Raw genomic sequence first — 15,903 nt, 5'->3', positions numbered from 1 at the left:
GAAAAGACTAATTGAATTATCTAATGTAAAGGACAGGCATTCATTATAACGGAAAGGTGGTTTTAGTTATTTTTACTATGCGCTGCCTTCTCTGCGAACAGGTCTGGCTAACGTAACTGTGACCTTTCTTCTCCTTCCCTATTTAAAAAAACAGTCATAGTAGTGACGTGAAAAATACACTAACTTATAACATATTACTCATCTTATCACCCTAAAGTGGCTTTCACACCACAGGCATAATTTTCTATGCTAAGTGGTTAAGTTACGTTGCTTTAACTACGACCTTTCACGCTTAAACAAGTCCTTTCACACTGTGATAACGTTAAAATTCATAAAACCAATATAATTGTCGTCTAAAGTCAGCATATTGTTCACAAGCAAACAATTAAAAAATTAAAGATATGGAATGGAGATTCAAGCTCTGATCACGCTCGAAAGGCTTTCTTGGGAAATATTTAACATAAGAGATTTATAAATTTCACTTCATAATTCATTAATTGCTCATCCTGAAATTCTATCTTACAGCTGCTATATTGGTTGCCTAATGTTCTTAACAGAGCTCGAGCTCGCTTGGCACTGCTTAAGTTACTGACAAAATCTGTTGCATAAGACAACATGACGTAAAATTACGTTATAGGTTATGTCCTTATATTGACCTTTCCTTTGCGTAATAAAAACTTAGGTAGCGTAATGCTCTAAATAGAGCTCGCTTGGCACTGCTTAAGTTACGGACAAAATCTGCTACGCAAGGCAACATGACGTAAAATTACGTTGTAGGTTATGGCCTTATATAGACCTTTCTAACCAGATGCTAAATATAAATCACATTAGGCAATAATATTATAAATAAAATCACATTAGGCAATAATTACGATATAGTGGTTTTTCAATACCCATCTTACGATTGCTGTGTGTCAAGAGATTATCAGGAAATGATTTACTGCCCAAAATGGTCCCAGAAAAGGTGTTGAATTTTCAAAAAGCCAATTAAAATTTGATCTTATGCTTTGCTTTCCCAAGATTTGTCTACTCCTATCATTTTACGATTTTACCGAAGGAAATGAATAGTAATAAATGCTGTAATTTTCGGTCAAGCATTAGTTTCTTGTTTTTAGTATCTTAACCTTTTTTTAATTGCATGTTCGTGACAAACAGTTTTTATAAGTAGTTTCAAACTTTATTGTTTAAAATGATTTATGCAAATAATCAGTGTACATTTGAATAAATGGAAACCAATATGGTTATCAATAAGTGGCCAAGAATTTAGAATGTAGCTAAGAATGAAATAAGAGAATCAGTTAACATATTTATAGGTACAATTATGTTTAACCCTCTATTACACACAAGGGTGCATTGGGGGGCAGTTCTTATAGAGTTGAAGCCCACACTGAGCACTACTATTATCAAAAAGTGCCTTGAGTAAAAAGAACTTTATACACTATTCATTTGAAGAGTCTATTTACTCTTAAAAAAAGAAAAAAAAATGCCCAAGGATTTGAATTTCATTTTTAAAAATATATATTTCTGTAATTATTGTAACCTTCCTTTATATTCATTTTTAACTAAGTAAAAGTCAAAAAAAAAATTATGACCACTAAAGCTGATGAAAATCCACTCTCCCTGTCTGAGGGACATTTATTATCTATACCGCCTTACCCCCTAACCATATCATATACTTTATGAACCAAAAACTATATTTGCATCCCCTTTCCAAATACATATGGATATAACGTAGCGTAAAATATATGAAATATCTAGCTTAAACTTAAAAAAAATATATATATAATTAAAACATAATATTTTTACAACAGCAGCTTATTTGATGCAACAAGCTATAGCTGTACCCTTAGCCCTAGTTATGCTTGTGAACACAAATACGCAGAGAAAGGCAAGGGCCTTTCCCACTCCTTTCGTTCAAGACCTATGGATAGGTTTGTGCTAAATAGATATTCAGCTTCGTCCTTCAGTTGGACTAAGTGTAAAATAATGTAAAATGAATAGTAAGAAAATGTTCCCATTTTTTTTTACAATTTTCCAAACTATTATAACGAACAGCAAACAGGGTAGCCCCAGACAGGAGAGTTCAGCTTAGAAGCCCCAGAAAACAGCTTTTCAAACGCCGGATTACCATTGAAAAAAATTGTGTTTTTTTTGTCTTACTCAGGCTGTCTTAAGTCACTCATTAAGACGAGAATGGAGGTGGACGAATCTTCACCACAGGCCAGCTTTCCACAACCCTGCCACTTGATAACTATTGTAGACCGTTTCCGGAAAAGGGGAACTACCTTGGACCAGATTTAATTATGAAGACGGAACCTATTATTTGGTTCAACGTCTGGAAAAATGAAGTTGACCCCGAGGGCTTTGACAAGTAGAAAAAAAGGACTTGTTGACCATGCTGAAATCCTGCAAGGCATGAAGGAAGTCATAGTAACAGCCACCAGTCAACCAATTATGGTATGCTGGAACGTTCTGTGGTCTTTCAGCACTCCTGGAAGGGCAAAGAAATAGTTGCGGTCTGTGGAGTCGATTAGGAGGGACAGAGGGGTATTTACTACCCTAGATCTTTTTTGCCCTTACCTTGGTCTTTGACAAACATGTTTTTTTGCTATTTTAATTGAAAAATCTTTTTTCGCTATTTTGACTGAACACATTTAAAAAGAGACCAACTTGCCCCTGTAGAGTTTGAAAAATAGATTTTCATGAATAGACGCCAAAGCTTGTGGTTAACGATTTGAGAGTTTCAACGAGTTCTGACTTCAGTAAGCACCAATTGCTAAGTATTTTTAGATGCACACCTTTTTTATACGCAGTTTTGGCCTCGACCTTCACAAATCTCTGAACTTGCATTTGACAGCAAATATAGAAACGCAGGCTGTATTTGTAGTTTGTGCAATACAGGAAAGAGTATTTTCAACTAGAAAGTCACTCATTCGAAGATTGTCACAAGAAATTCACACTAAGCAAATGTACGACATCGAAAAATAAAATGTAATAGTGCATAAAAACCGCAACTTTTAGTTGATAAATCTTGTACTTGCTTCCGATTTTGAATTATAGATTTTCCTCTTTGCTCAAGAAATTTTTTAATTTGAGGCACTTAGAACGTATGCGGTAGGCCAAGAGGATCAAAAACTTCAATGTTCTTCCCTGTTTGAAAGATGCATAGCCAATACCCCGCCGGTACAATTGATGGTAAAAAAAAGTAAAGGATACCGCATTAGACTAGACAGTCCCTGCCGGCGGTGCTGATCTCCGTTTCTTGGCCCTTCAGCCAGAAAGTGCAATGGGGGGCTGGGAGCCAACCCTCCTGTGCTTTCGCACACCCTTCCTGTTTACCTTCTCCAGATTTCTCCAGGTGTCCATTTAGAGCTGGGTTGACCCTGGCCTAAGCTTAAAGAGTCACGTCACTGACCCTCGTCCCAAACTGAACAATTGGGTACGCTGGGATTCGAAACGGCGTCCTCTCAGACAGAGGACCCTGAATCCAGCGCACCAATCCACAATTGATGGGCTACTATTAACAATCATAAGGGTATTGTTCACGCTTTGAATATGATCGAGGAAATATGAAGATACACAACAGGATTTGTATTTTGACATTTAGGGGTCCAAATTGAACACATTAATTGAATACATTGACGGCCCTCAGGGATAATGTCCCAATAGGTTTCAATGTGTTTCTTAAATATGGTGGCTCTGAGATTAGAAATAAGCTACTGAAGATTATGAATATGATTTTTGAAAAAGAGGAAGTACCTAATGAATTTAGCAAAATCTTAATTAAACCAGTGTATAAGAAAGGTGACAAGAGTGAGTGTCGTAGTTACCGAGGCATTAGTCTCGTCTCTGTAGATAGCAAATTACTTACTAATATGATACTTTTTAGACTGAGAGATGCTGTAGACAAAGTTTTAAGATAAGAACAGCACGTTCTTAGAAAAGGTAGAGGATGTGTTGACCAGGTTTTCACTCTCAGGTTAATAATTGAGAAGTGCCTTCGTTGTCAAACACCTTTCGTCCTCAATTTTATAGATTATGAGCACGTGTTCGATTCTGTTGATAGAAGAGCTTTAGCAAAGGTCTTATCCTTAAATGGTATACCAGACAAATACATTAGAGTGATTTGTGCTACGCACGAGAATAATACTGCTGCGATTAAGGTAGGAAATGAGGATAGCAGCAGGTTTAAACATTCTGGATTGAGGCCGAGTTCCCTCACGTTACTATTGACATCAAAGTCGGGGGAGAGTGTACTAATAGGGCTCACCCCAAACTATAATCCCTCTCACGTTCACTATTCTCTGGGGATGTACATGAATTGTCGCGGAATTATGTTGGCGGTGACAGGATAGCCGTCTCGATGTACGCCCCTGGTGTAGGTGCTAATACCGGTATGTGAACCTAGAAAATAATAAGAGCTTGCTAGCTCGTTGAAACAGTTTTGATTTCTCCTTTGAAAGAATTTATAGTAGGCTGAGTTCGAATGTATTGATATCACACTACCAGGGACCCTTCAGATGTATTGAGACCTCACTACCAGCTGAGAATTTAATGACCATACAAAAGCCTCCAAAGAACCCTTTGGGTCCAAAGCCCCTGCACCACCAGTTCTAAATTTAATGACCAGAAATGACCACCTAAGCTGTTCCCCTTTACGTTTCAGGTGTTATAATGTTCTAAAGAGTCTTAATAACTTACTAAGGGGTATTGACAACCATTGATGCTTATTCTTTTACCCAAAAGACATAGAGCAGCATGTACTTTATCCAAGCTGGGGGATCCTCATTGTCGGTCTGGAAAGAAGTTCTTACTCTCTTGAAGCATTTTATGATTTTAAGCTGTGAAAGGAGGTTGTTGTTATGCTGAAAAAATTGTGTTTTTTCATTGTCATGAAAAAAACATAATGGGTGACCTCCTTAATTCCCTCTTCTTATAGAGAACGCATTTCAACACTAGAATGTATCATTTTTAAAAGCATGAAGATCTTATTTATTTTCTGAAAGGAATGTCTTATTTTTTGCTATTTCTCTCTTAGGACTGATGGGCTCCTCATATCCCTCTTCTTAGAGGCAACAGTAAAACGCTGCTAAAATATTGTTCATATACTTGGACTTTCTTGAAAAACACCTATTGGGCAACACCTCTCAAATCCCCTATTCTTAGAGCGCTTTTCTACTGTGAGCGCAGGATTATAAAAAAACTTATTTCCAAAACACTATTAATAGTTAAAAGCATGGTGAAAAGTCCATTGTGTTGCGATAGAAACACTTTAGTTTTGTTGTGTTTTTTTCCTAGCACCCCGATTTCAGCTTATTCCTAGAAATTGGTAAGGGCCAACCTCTGCAGTTTTTACGGAAAGTGCTGACCTTAGGCCGGATTAATGAATATGACTGAATTTTGGAAAGCTTCGTAGAATTCTTACCTGGGGCCAAAAATCTATTGTTTCTACCCATTTCTTTTCGTGATTCCAGCTGAGTTTATGGTTCGATTTTTTGCACTTGGGATTGCAGTAGAGAAATGGTACCAGTTGTGCCTCTTAAACTTTAAAAGTTAAAGAAATTAGAGTTTATCCTTTGCTCCTTTCTAAGTGATGACGTTGGAAACTTGGCATACGGCAAAAAAGTCAACTTTTGAACTAAGACAGATATATTTTTTTCGATGGCAGTCGATAGCTCTTGATGAGCTGATCGAAGTATATGTCATCCATTTTTGGTAGAAAAATTCCTTCTTGAGATGTACCAGTTTGAAAGTTTAAAGGGCTTGACAACTTCAGTAGTAAGAAAAACACTGAAACCAAAAATAAGCCAATACCAATTGTGAGAGACATAGGGGAGTTTTGAGCAACAGTCGGCTGTTAGATCATAATCCTCTTCGGCAATGAGGTGTTCGCAACTTTTGCTAGTTGGTGTACCTATCATTTGGTTCCAGTGGTAAGACATGTAGGGGACTTGTAAGTAATAATCGGCTGTTAGGCTACAATTATCGTCAGCGATTAGGGATTTGCAACTTTTGCTATTTGAAATGAGGGGTTTGCAACTTTTGTGAGTTGGTTTACCGAGTATTTATTTTAAGATCCTTAGAGATTAACAACTGCAGCGTTTAATAAAAGTCAGGAAACAAAACCAAGGTGTTGCTCTCGCAACAATTCACTCGACTAAACCAAACAAAGGTTGCCGCAACACCTCACGTTGCTCATGCAAAGTAGATCTAGTTTCCTTTAGGACCGAGGGGAGTTCTCATAACAATTGAAAAGGTTCCTGTAGTAAACTAAAAGGAACGCGTTACTTTTTAAAGATGGGGGATAGCATCAATGTTCTTAATAATTCCCAGAAAAATTTAGTTTTTAGCGAAATGCCTTTCAAAGAAAGGATTACTTTTACAACTAATAGGATCCATCATATTTCTCCCATTGTTAGTCTTAATATGAATATACTTTAGTATTTTAGCCCTAATAAATATCAATAACTTTACACTTACATTAAGATCAACAGCTTGCATGTTGGGCATAGAAGACCCTTCAGCTTGATTCTCATGGGGCTTGGAGAGCGAAAGGATAGCAATGTCCTCTTGCGTGTGGAGGGCAGAAGGCCCTGCATCGTGACATTGTAGGGCGGTGGCATTTTCGCCTTGAATGGGGGGGGGGTAGAATGGCTGAAAAGTCCATCTCGCATGGGTGTAAGTGGTCCTGAAGGGTCCGCAGTAGTGGTTACACCTTCGTTTGCCATTTTGCATTTTTCACAGTTGGAGGGCACTGCTCCCGATTTTCCTTAAAAACAAATTCAATCTTAGTTTTTCCTGAAGTGGAAAACTAAATCTTCTTAGGGAAAACATAACTCGCCCCCTATCGCATCCCACTCCTTCTATTTTGATGCTAGAAAACCACAGTTTTCACGGCCTGCGAGGATAAAACAGTTTTTAAAAGGAAAGTACAGAATTTAGTCGACCTAAATATTTTTAATTCCTCAATTGAATTTTTGCTTTTATTCTTGCTATAATATAGTTACAAAATTTTTTTACAAGTGGGTTTAAATGTAATATTCAAACGATGCCCCTTGTTTATCATCGTCAGAAACCTCTCTAACTTAAATGGTCGTGCAAGTAGTTTTCATGAAAATAAAAGAAAAGCTTTAAAAATATGCCATTATTCACCCATCTGAGAATACAGGGTCTCGCACTTTTTTATTTAAAGGGGTGATAAAATAGGTTTGATGCACTCCTCGAAACAACTTCTGCAGCCCTGTAGCCCCTGTCTCATTTTCTTAACTCTCCTTTTCAAGATAACAAAAATTTATGTAGAGATAAACAAAAACAAAAGAACAGATAACATGTAGAGATAACATAAACAAAAATTTATGTTATAACTAGAATTTTATGAGAAATAGGCTAGAGGTAAAAAGCTAGACAATCATTAAACTTTAGGGTAACAACTAGGGAGAGGGGGCCCATAATTTTTGTCAGAAAAGGACACTTTTTTGTTTTTTTAGTATAATGTAAGAGTATCATCCCCTCCTTTCATTGATAAAATACATTTGTGTAAGCGTTTAGGCTTACACAATGATATTTTCCAGACTAGAGCAGGTGGTATAAAAGCAAGGCTTTTCCTCTGATTATGTTTGATACCTGTCCTAAGGTAATTATTTACAATATACCTGAATATATTGATTTAGCAGACAACAGGATGCCCCCTCCCATTTAATAACAGCTGTTTGGTAGAAAGTAAGCCTTTTACATCATTGAGAGTTTAATACAGCTTAAGTCTTTTTTAGCAACTTGCTTGAAAGCGGTTTAATAGCGTTTTAATGAATTTTGCGGGAAAAAAAAGATTATTCTATCAGTGATAAAGCGATTTGGTAGGGGGGCCCCTTAAGGTTTTTCCGACACCCTTAGGTTTTCAACATAACGATTAAAGAAAATTTGTGGGGGACCCCTGAAGATTCTTCCTACACTCTTAGGTTTCTAATAATAAAGATCCAAGAAAACAGGGGGCTCCTGAATGTTTTCCAACACCCTCGGGTTTTTTAGCATAACAAATATAGAAAAAGATATTCCCTATGACGTAACAAGCAAACCCTATAACGTAGGTGTACATTGCACGTGCACTATAGTATTGCGGCAGACCCAGGTGTGCGTAATAACGTCTTGAGGGACTAGTAGCTCTATGGCTGCGCTTGAAGCTGAAGATAGGTCACTACTCAGACTGCACTTTTCTCACCAATAGCTAGCATGGAATATCATAGCTTTAATGACCTCTTTTGCAATATCTTTTATATCTTTGTCTCGTTTAAGTTATTTTAATGTATTGCGGTAATTGATCCTCGGAAGTGACCTTATTTACCTTCAGTGTATGTTTTCCCCCAACTCCTCGGGCTCTTCTCTCTACTTGGAAGTATTTATTTTCTGTGCATTGTAATTTTTGTATATGCTTTTCTCATTTAAAAAAAATTGAATTGGATGTATTACGTTCCAGTAATAATGATAAATAATGGTAATTATAATAATAATAGAAAATAACGGCAGTTATAATAATAATAACAAAAATAGATTCCTACTTTTTTTTCTTTCCTGTTGAGGCCTAAGCTACGTAACGAATCCCTGGTTCCAACAACCTAGGCTAATACAAACTATTTTAATATACAACAGTTTCTACTCACGATGGGATATCTATTTCAGGACCCAGTGTTTTATATTCGACAGGCACCACTAATCTTGGTTGTCTTAAAATGTTGGAAATCATAATCATAACAATTTGAAAAGCTCGCTCTCTGTAACTCGGGCACCTTGACACCAGCCCATTATACAGGAGGTCTTTTCTAAAAAAAAAGTTAACCTTTTAACTGCTTTGTTTAAACAGGTTGTCTTATTGAGAATACTTTTTTTTTTCAGGATTGTCAAATAAATCAATTCGGACACGAGTGCCGACCTGCGCGAGGTGCCGCAACCACGGAAAGATAACTAAGCTAAGAGGACATAAACGCTATTGTCAGTTTAGAGCTTGTTCATGTAAACTGTGTGTTCTAACTGTCGATAAACAACGGGTAATGGCTGCTCAAGTTGCAAATCGTCGAGCTCTTAAGCAGGACGAAGAAAATGGAGTCTTTAGCTCTATTTCTTATTCCTCAAAAACAAATGATGTTTCCATACCTGCTCATACGAGGACATCGGATCCACAAAATTCTTTAGTTATGACATCAACCTCTTCCCTTGTAATGAGTCAACCGTCCGTTTCTAGGCTTGGATCCTTACATACAGATCAACATACACCTCAAACTAAACCATCTCAGACCGAATTTCTTCATCCAGGAACAAGAGAGATTCAGGTGGATCAAGCGAACCACCTTCGGTCACCTGTTGAAGCAAAAATACTTAATCTACATCAACGTTTCATGAATGATGTTTCAACTATGCTTTCACCCGGTACATTAACAAGCGAACCGCTTCCTCTGCTAGTCTCATCTTCTTTTGATGATTTCATGAAGGCAGTACTACTTGACTTGCAGAGAAATATGAGGCTTGAGAATCATAATTTACCTTTATTAGTGTATGCATTAAGCATATCTGGTTGGAATCCGCAAGCTTTGGTCGGATGGCTGAAACTAGGTTAGTAATAACTTCAATTCTTCTTTTAGTTTTGTTTGAAATGAAGAGAAATTATCAACGCATTCACGTCCTTGCTCTCCATCATTGAGTACCTTGAGCTTATCTATGGAGTGTGTTTGGCGATGACGGCTGCTCTCCTTTAGGAAAAACTCCACCGTTTACTATCAATTTTTAATGTTGTAACTCTGTTACTAGTTTATACCTTTATCTTAGTTTCTTAACTTAAATAGAAGGGAGGACCTAACACTCATTCGAAAAGGGAAAATGGGCTTCTTTCATAGAATCACAGTTGCTGTCTGAATATAGTAACGCATGATTCAACTAGTAGTTGTTAAACAGCTGAAATGCATAGAGTCAGCCATTTTTATTTTTTTTATAGAGTATAGACTCTAAATAGCAAAATCGTATTTTATTAAAAAGAAAAACAATTGAACGATAAATCTCTACCAATGAAAACAAACGCTGAAATTAATAAAATAAAGAATAAACTACCATTAATTAGGCTGCACAGGTTTTGTGCAGCTACAGGTTTCCAATGCTTTCCGATAAATTGTTTCCAAGGATCCATTGAAAAGGAAAGCACTTCTTTTGTTTGCGAGTCATTTTTGAGTACAAAATTCAATGTGAATAGTACTGTTGGTTAAGTTGTGATTATATTGTTCCTTATTACAATGTGTTGTAAAGTACATCTCAAGCTGTATTATAAAGTATATCTTATGAGCAATCTAAAAGTGAACAAAGCAAAGTTATAACTTCGGTTCCAAAGCGCCATAAAATGTTGTAGAAACTGTAGTCCAAGGGCCATAGCTGTGAAGCTACTCTTGCAACTATGTCTCCCTGGTAAAATTTACCATTTATGGTAAATCATGGTAAATCATGTATACATGAAGCAGATGTGTATCTCTGTTTGATTACCTTGTGATGGCTCCGAACGATTTACCATGGGATGATTTACTAAAGCACCTCTTTATGTGAAACTAATATCCGAGTAACGACATCGTCACACCTATCAAAAGCCAATTTTTATGATTGACGTGGATTTTCTTCACGCTCGTATTTCAAAGGCGGAAAATCAGGATGGCTCAAAAATTGTCTGAAAAGCTTTAGATTTTTCGCAACTATTCTCTTATCTTGCCATCGACAATTCTGACTGTAATTTTGACCGGCCATAGTGCTGGCATGTTGTAGCTAGAGAAAAAGCATGCCTTCACCAGATTAGTATAATACAAACGGCTCTTGTATTTTTTGCATTAAGACAACGAATTGAAAAGTTAAACAACAAAAAAGAATTTTCAGTCGCAAAAAAGAAAAATTTGCCCTAAACATCAAAGTGCACATTTCTTATGCTTACGTGGTAATGGTCAAAATTTTCTACAAATGAATGGTCTGATACTAGTAAAAAAAAGCAGGTCTAGATATCCATATCTTACAGCACCCTCGTGTTTTAGCCAAATTATTCCTTAAAAAAAAGGTACAGCCTGAGTCTCTTGGACGGCAAGCCCTAGACGCTCCTCAACTTGTTCGTAATCTTTTCTGTTTTTTTTTTTCACTTTTACAGTACTTTACACTGTTCAAATTCGAGTCATTCTTCATAGACTAACCACTTTGTTTACCAGATCAAAAAAAAGGTTTACCATGAAAGATAAATAGCGAAGATAAATTTCAAATCGAGCGGACGCAGGCACGTACGCAGGATTTTTTTTTCGGAGGGGCCCAGAACCTTCGAAACAGCAGATACAAAGTAGCGCTTTTTTTTATTTAGTAATGCAAAAAGCACGTATATCGGAAAATACAGATTAACTTTAATCTGTAGTATTGTAGTGGATGGGGGGAGGAAGACTGAAGCCTCAAAAGTACGTTTTTGGCTTAGGTTATGTTCATAGCGATTTAGAACCAGTGATTAATCTATTATATCCCACTGAAAGGGAAATTTTAGGGTTAACAGTGCAATATGGGTGCTGTGGGGGGTAGTTCTTCTATTGCAAAAACGTAGATTTTAATGAAAAATGATAGTTTCCAAAATTGACCCATTAAAAGCTGTACTTTATCCTGAAAAGGGGGGATAAACGCCCTAATATCAAAGATAATTCTATTTTGCTGTGGAAAGCAAACTCTCTTTACAAAAAAAAAATAACAGTACAATTGCTAATTACTTCAAAGAGGGTAAAAAGTTAGACAGAAAATGGGTTAATAATTGGGCAGTGACTTGACCGGATAATTGCATGCTGTAAAATCCCCCAAAAAAGGCTTCACACATGTATCTAGATTCTTAATAAATGTCTTACTTTTGCCAGAAATCCCAAGAAACCATGGTGAAATTTAAAATTTCACAAAGTTTCGGGGGGAGGGCCCGAGGTCCCCCCCCCTGCGTACGTGCCAGAGCAGAAGTTAGCTTATGCAAGATATAAGTTTGTTATGAATAAAGAAATTAATATTCACTGCTTAAAACAAACATAAATTAAAACAAGCAGAATCGGATTTTTTTTTAAATGAAGGCAACCTTAAGCGACTGTGAATTACTGCAAATACGGGTGGTAGTAGGACATTAGCCCCCTTTCAATTTGTTGTCCGTCTAAATTTTGAAACATAACCTTTAGTTATTTTCGTTAAAAGATAGCCCACTTTATTTGGCATTTTCATTGAAAAAAAGGAAAAAAAAATGCAAAATCCCCCCTCCTAAGACTTCGAAAAATACATTGCACTATCCCCCTGCATTCTACTGAACCAAGAATGGCCCAGGGCCGGCATCAGTGTAAAACGGTTACAATTGGATGCTAGTCTCTTTAAGGCTCATCAGTGTCTGCTCTTAATGAGGGGTTATGTTGAAGGAGGTATGGGCTCATACTTTAAGCCCTCCAGTAGAAACGGTTGAAATTCGCTGTATACCCTGATTTTCAACCATCTGCAACATGTCCACCATTTGTGAAATGTGTACTAAATGTTTTTGAGTTAAGAATTAAATATCAGCAGGCTCAGAAATTCTGTTTGATGGAAATCAAACACTGTTTGAAATATTTCTATGCTTGGGATATATTTTGAATTATGTTCGTGAAATATTTAAATATTGCGCTTTAGCTTGAGATAATTATACTACGACATTCAGTGGCGTTAATTCATGAAATTATAGGGGGAGGGGCCATTTTGTAGCTTCCTTAATTTTTCAGAGAAGATACCGAAAAAGGCATTTTTCAATGAAAACATCAAAAAAAGGTGTTTTCAAAATCGAGTGAGAACAAAAAATCTAGGAGGCAAATACCCTTCCTCCCTAAATGGTGCCCCTGAGGACATTTAAAATAATCAATTGTCCTGCAACGGGCTCCAATTATGCAGAATGAAAATCCCACAAATACTTCAATTTCAACTAGGTGTGGTATCTCACTCATGATTTTCTTAACATCTTCTGATTTAGGAAAGCCAAATTGGGATCGTAAGGATTTTAAAGTGATCCATCATGGGTTGGAAAAGGTAAAACAAGGGTTCTCATTAAAATCTGGTCTTCGTTACCCGGACCAGTGCTCTTTGGGATCTAAATTCGGGATTGCAGTTCGCTAATTTCGGGACTAAGGTATCTGAAGTCGAGACAGCAGCTTACTAAATTCGATACCCCAGGGAAGCCTAATAAATTGCATTTAAGTTCTGACTCTCTTTTTTTATTTGGGGTCCAAGGTATGGATCAGTCTTTTTTCCCATATTTTTCATCTGTTAGAGTAACCACGGGTATTTTCTTGCACATATACATATTATATTCTCATTGCTTTACATTTCTAGCTGTTGGAGGTGGGGGAATCGATTTATTACTTACGTGCATGTTTTTCCCCTGTTTTCTTCGGCCTAGATTATCAGCTTATATTTTCCTAGGAATTTTCCAGCAATGATCTCGACGGTACCCATAAGATGTACTATCATAGTATCTACATCGCTTCAATGATTTTCCTGAGCACCAGCCCTAGCAATCGGTGTACCAGATTTTAGATTCGTTTAGATTTCTTGGTACCAAAATTAGCAGGTTGCTGGCCAGGCCAAACTTTAGAGTCGTAGAGAGTCGCCTAGAGTACCGAAGCATCTACTAAGTTTTACTATAAAACAAACCTATGTGTTCGAAATTGGAGGATGGGTGGTGGGTTATGGGCGCAAGGGACCTTAATTTTAACAGGGTGTAATATATCTATTTATTTCTACTAGAAAAAAGGGGAGAGAAGTTGTGGCATTGAGCCAAATGGCCTCAATCCAGGCCCTCAAACATGCAGATTTAAGTACTTATGATTAACGAAGTAGCATGTCTAGCTTTTTATTGAGGAAAATAATAAAATGTTGGTGATTGAAATATTATGGCTCCAATGGCCTCATACTTGACTCTTTAGAAATCTTATATGACTCTCACTTCAACCAGTTGCAGTTTATCCGCCTTTCTTTAAACAATAAAGGAAGGATTCCGAGGGGGCACGGACCGAAGGACTTTTTTTCTAAATCGCCCAGATTTGAAATCCATGAAAAAACAAAGGTGGGGGGACATGCCCAAGGGCTTTCGACCATATGGTTTCAAATCCCTTGCATAACTCTGATTTCAACAAGGTGTATCTTTTTTTTTATTAGAATATACTTATGATCCTTTGGTTTTAAATGCGCCGTTTACATAATGTGTTACAGCATGCAATATGTAATACGTTGCTTTGTGCTGCACTTACCTTGTTGTGCCTGGAGGAACATTTTTCACTAATTCTTCTTAAAATGACTATTTAAAAATTTTATTTTAGCCCCACATGAGGCAAGAGGGACGTATTACCCGGGATACTGGGGTGTTGAACGGAAGCAGGTTTCCTCTCATTGTTTTCAATCTTGAAAGCAGCGCAAAAGCTTTCTAATTTGCAATCAAATGAGCCCTCCTCAAAGTTTTTGCTATCAGGCGTTCCATAAAATGAGGGCGGAAAAAAAGAACCATCAAAATAATAGATAGAAGACATAGACCTATTTGCTAAGTTTACGCTAATTTAGAAAATGTGTATAATGAATTTTTATGCTCACTATCCGTTAAATAAAATACTATACCATTGTTGCATTGCTACTTTTGATTTTACTGGATTTTTATGAAGAGTGCAGTCAGGGGCGTCGTTTGGGGAGGCAAGGGGGGAGTTGCCTCTCAATAGTATGGAGAAAAAGATACATGCCCCTTGACTATCCGGATATGAACCCCTCTTGTCCCCCCCCCAATAAAAATGTTGGAAATTCACCCCTGAGTGCAGCAGTATTTTCATTAATTTATTCTTTATAATTATGTAATCTTGTAACAATCTCTTTTTCTTTCAGCCCATAGCTCCGTCATAAAACTTGGAATTTTGAATGGCTGAAACTAGGAAGAAAAAGTTTTAAGGTTTTTAGCTTTATGTGATTTTGATTAGTGATTTTTTGCTCAAAAAATTCCTATAGCTTTCGTTGTAAAAATTAGGTGTAAAAAGTGGCCTTAAATGTGTGATTAAACGAATTCGTGCTTCTAATGTTATTGCTTGAGCAGGTTAATTTTATTGTAAAACTAATAGCAGAGCTTGTTGGATACATACATGAAAAATAATACTATTTTGTAAGGATTGGAAGCCTTTTGACTCGAATTTTACAACGGAGAAATACTCCCTTCAGATACCTTTGAATAATGTAGCATGTTTTTTTATGATTACAGTTTGGCTGGGAGTTATCGTCGTTATTAAAACTAACAGGCGAGCCAATCGGATACAAGCATAAAACTGTTTACTTTCTCGTGAGGATTGAAAACCAATTGACTCCAATTTTATAACGGAGAAATACCCACTTCAGGTACCCTCGCACTATGTCACGTGATTGTTTTAAGATTAGCGATTGTCTGGGAGTAAGTTGTCTAAACAATCAATTATGAAGACACATAAGGAACGGAAGGTTCTTAAATTACCAGTTCGAACTAGGGCAAGTAAAAGCAAGGCAAAAGAAGTTGCATACGTTCCAGACAGTGGCTAAAAAGGAGACAAAAAGGAAAATGGTGAAAAGAAAACCTATATAAGGGAATATAAAAACAGCAATAGTATATGGTTTAAAATAAAAGGAATCCGAAACGAAGACTAAAATCGACTATAGACTAAAGATATGCAGATAAATTTCATCTCAGTTTAGTAAGAAAAAGAATAAATCTAACCATCATAATCTCAGACTAAATTAACGAGTTTCTGCAAAACATTAAAATTTGCTCTTTTTCTGGAAAAGTACTACTACTACCACTACTACAACCATTAACGACTTACTGCAGCAACAAGCCGCCTGAGGTCAACACAGCAACGCAAA

The 15,903-nt window shown here is 36.8% G+C and overlaps 2 protein-coding genes across 6 annotated transcripts in view; one reads left to right on the top strand and one right to left on the bottom strand.

Moving 5' to 3' along the window:
- Nucleotides 1-15,092, top strand: part of LOC136034767 (protein male abnormal 3-like) — a 36,915-nt gene extending 21,823 nt beyond the window's left edge. For all 3 annotated transcript variants that reach the window (XM_065716168.1, XM_065716169.1, XM_065716170.1), the window contains exons 4-5: nt 8,887-9,600; nt 14,905-15,092. In XM_065716168.1, coding sequence (XP_065572240.1) covers nt 8,887-9,600; nt 14,905-14,945 — 755 coding nt within the window. In that variant the 3' untranslated portion in view covers nt 14,946-15,092. The remainder of the gene's footprint in view (nt 1-8,886; nt 9,601-14,904) is intronic.
- LOC136034768 (pyroglutamyl-peptidase 1-like) overlaps nt 1-15,903 on the bottom strand; it is a 92,866-nt gene that overhangs the window by 32,540 nt on the left and 44,423 nt on the right. Inside the window, exons 1-2 of one of the 3 annotated variants that reach the window (XM_065716172.1) lie at nt 9,145-9,304; nt 6,481-6,769 (exon numbers count right to left, since the gene is read on the bottom strand). The exons of 1 other annotated variant lie outside the window; for it this stretch is intronic. The gene's annotated coding sequence lies outside the window, so the exon portion shown is untranslated. Of the gene's footprint in view, nt 1-6,480; nt 6,770-9,144; nt 9,305-15,903 lie in introns of those variants that run through there. One more of the 3 variants, XM_065716173.1, reaches the window with a different exon arrangement.

This window comes from Artemia franciscana, chromosome 13 (genome assembly GCF_032884065.1).
Source record: "Artemia franciscana chromosome 13, ASM3288406v1, whole genome shotgun sequence".
Lineage (NCBI taxonomy): Eukaryota > Metazoa > Arthropoda > Branchiopoda > Anostraca > Artemiidae > Artemia > Artemia franciscana.
The sequence above is the reverse complement of the archived record's forward strand: the minus strand, read 5'-3'. Positions and strand labels throughout refer to the sequence as shown.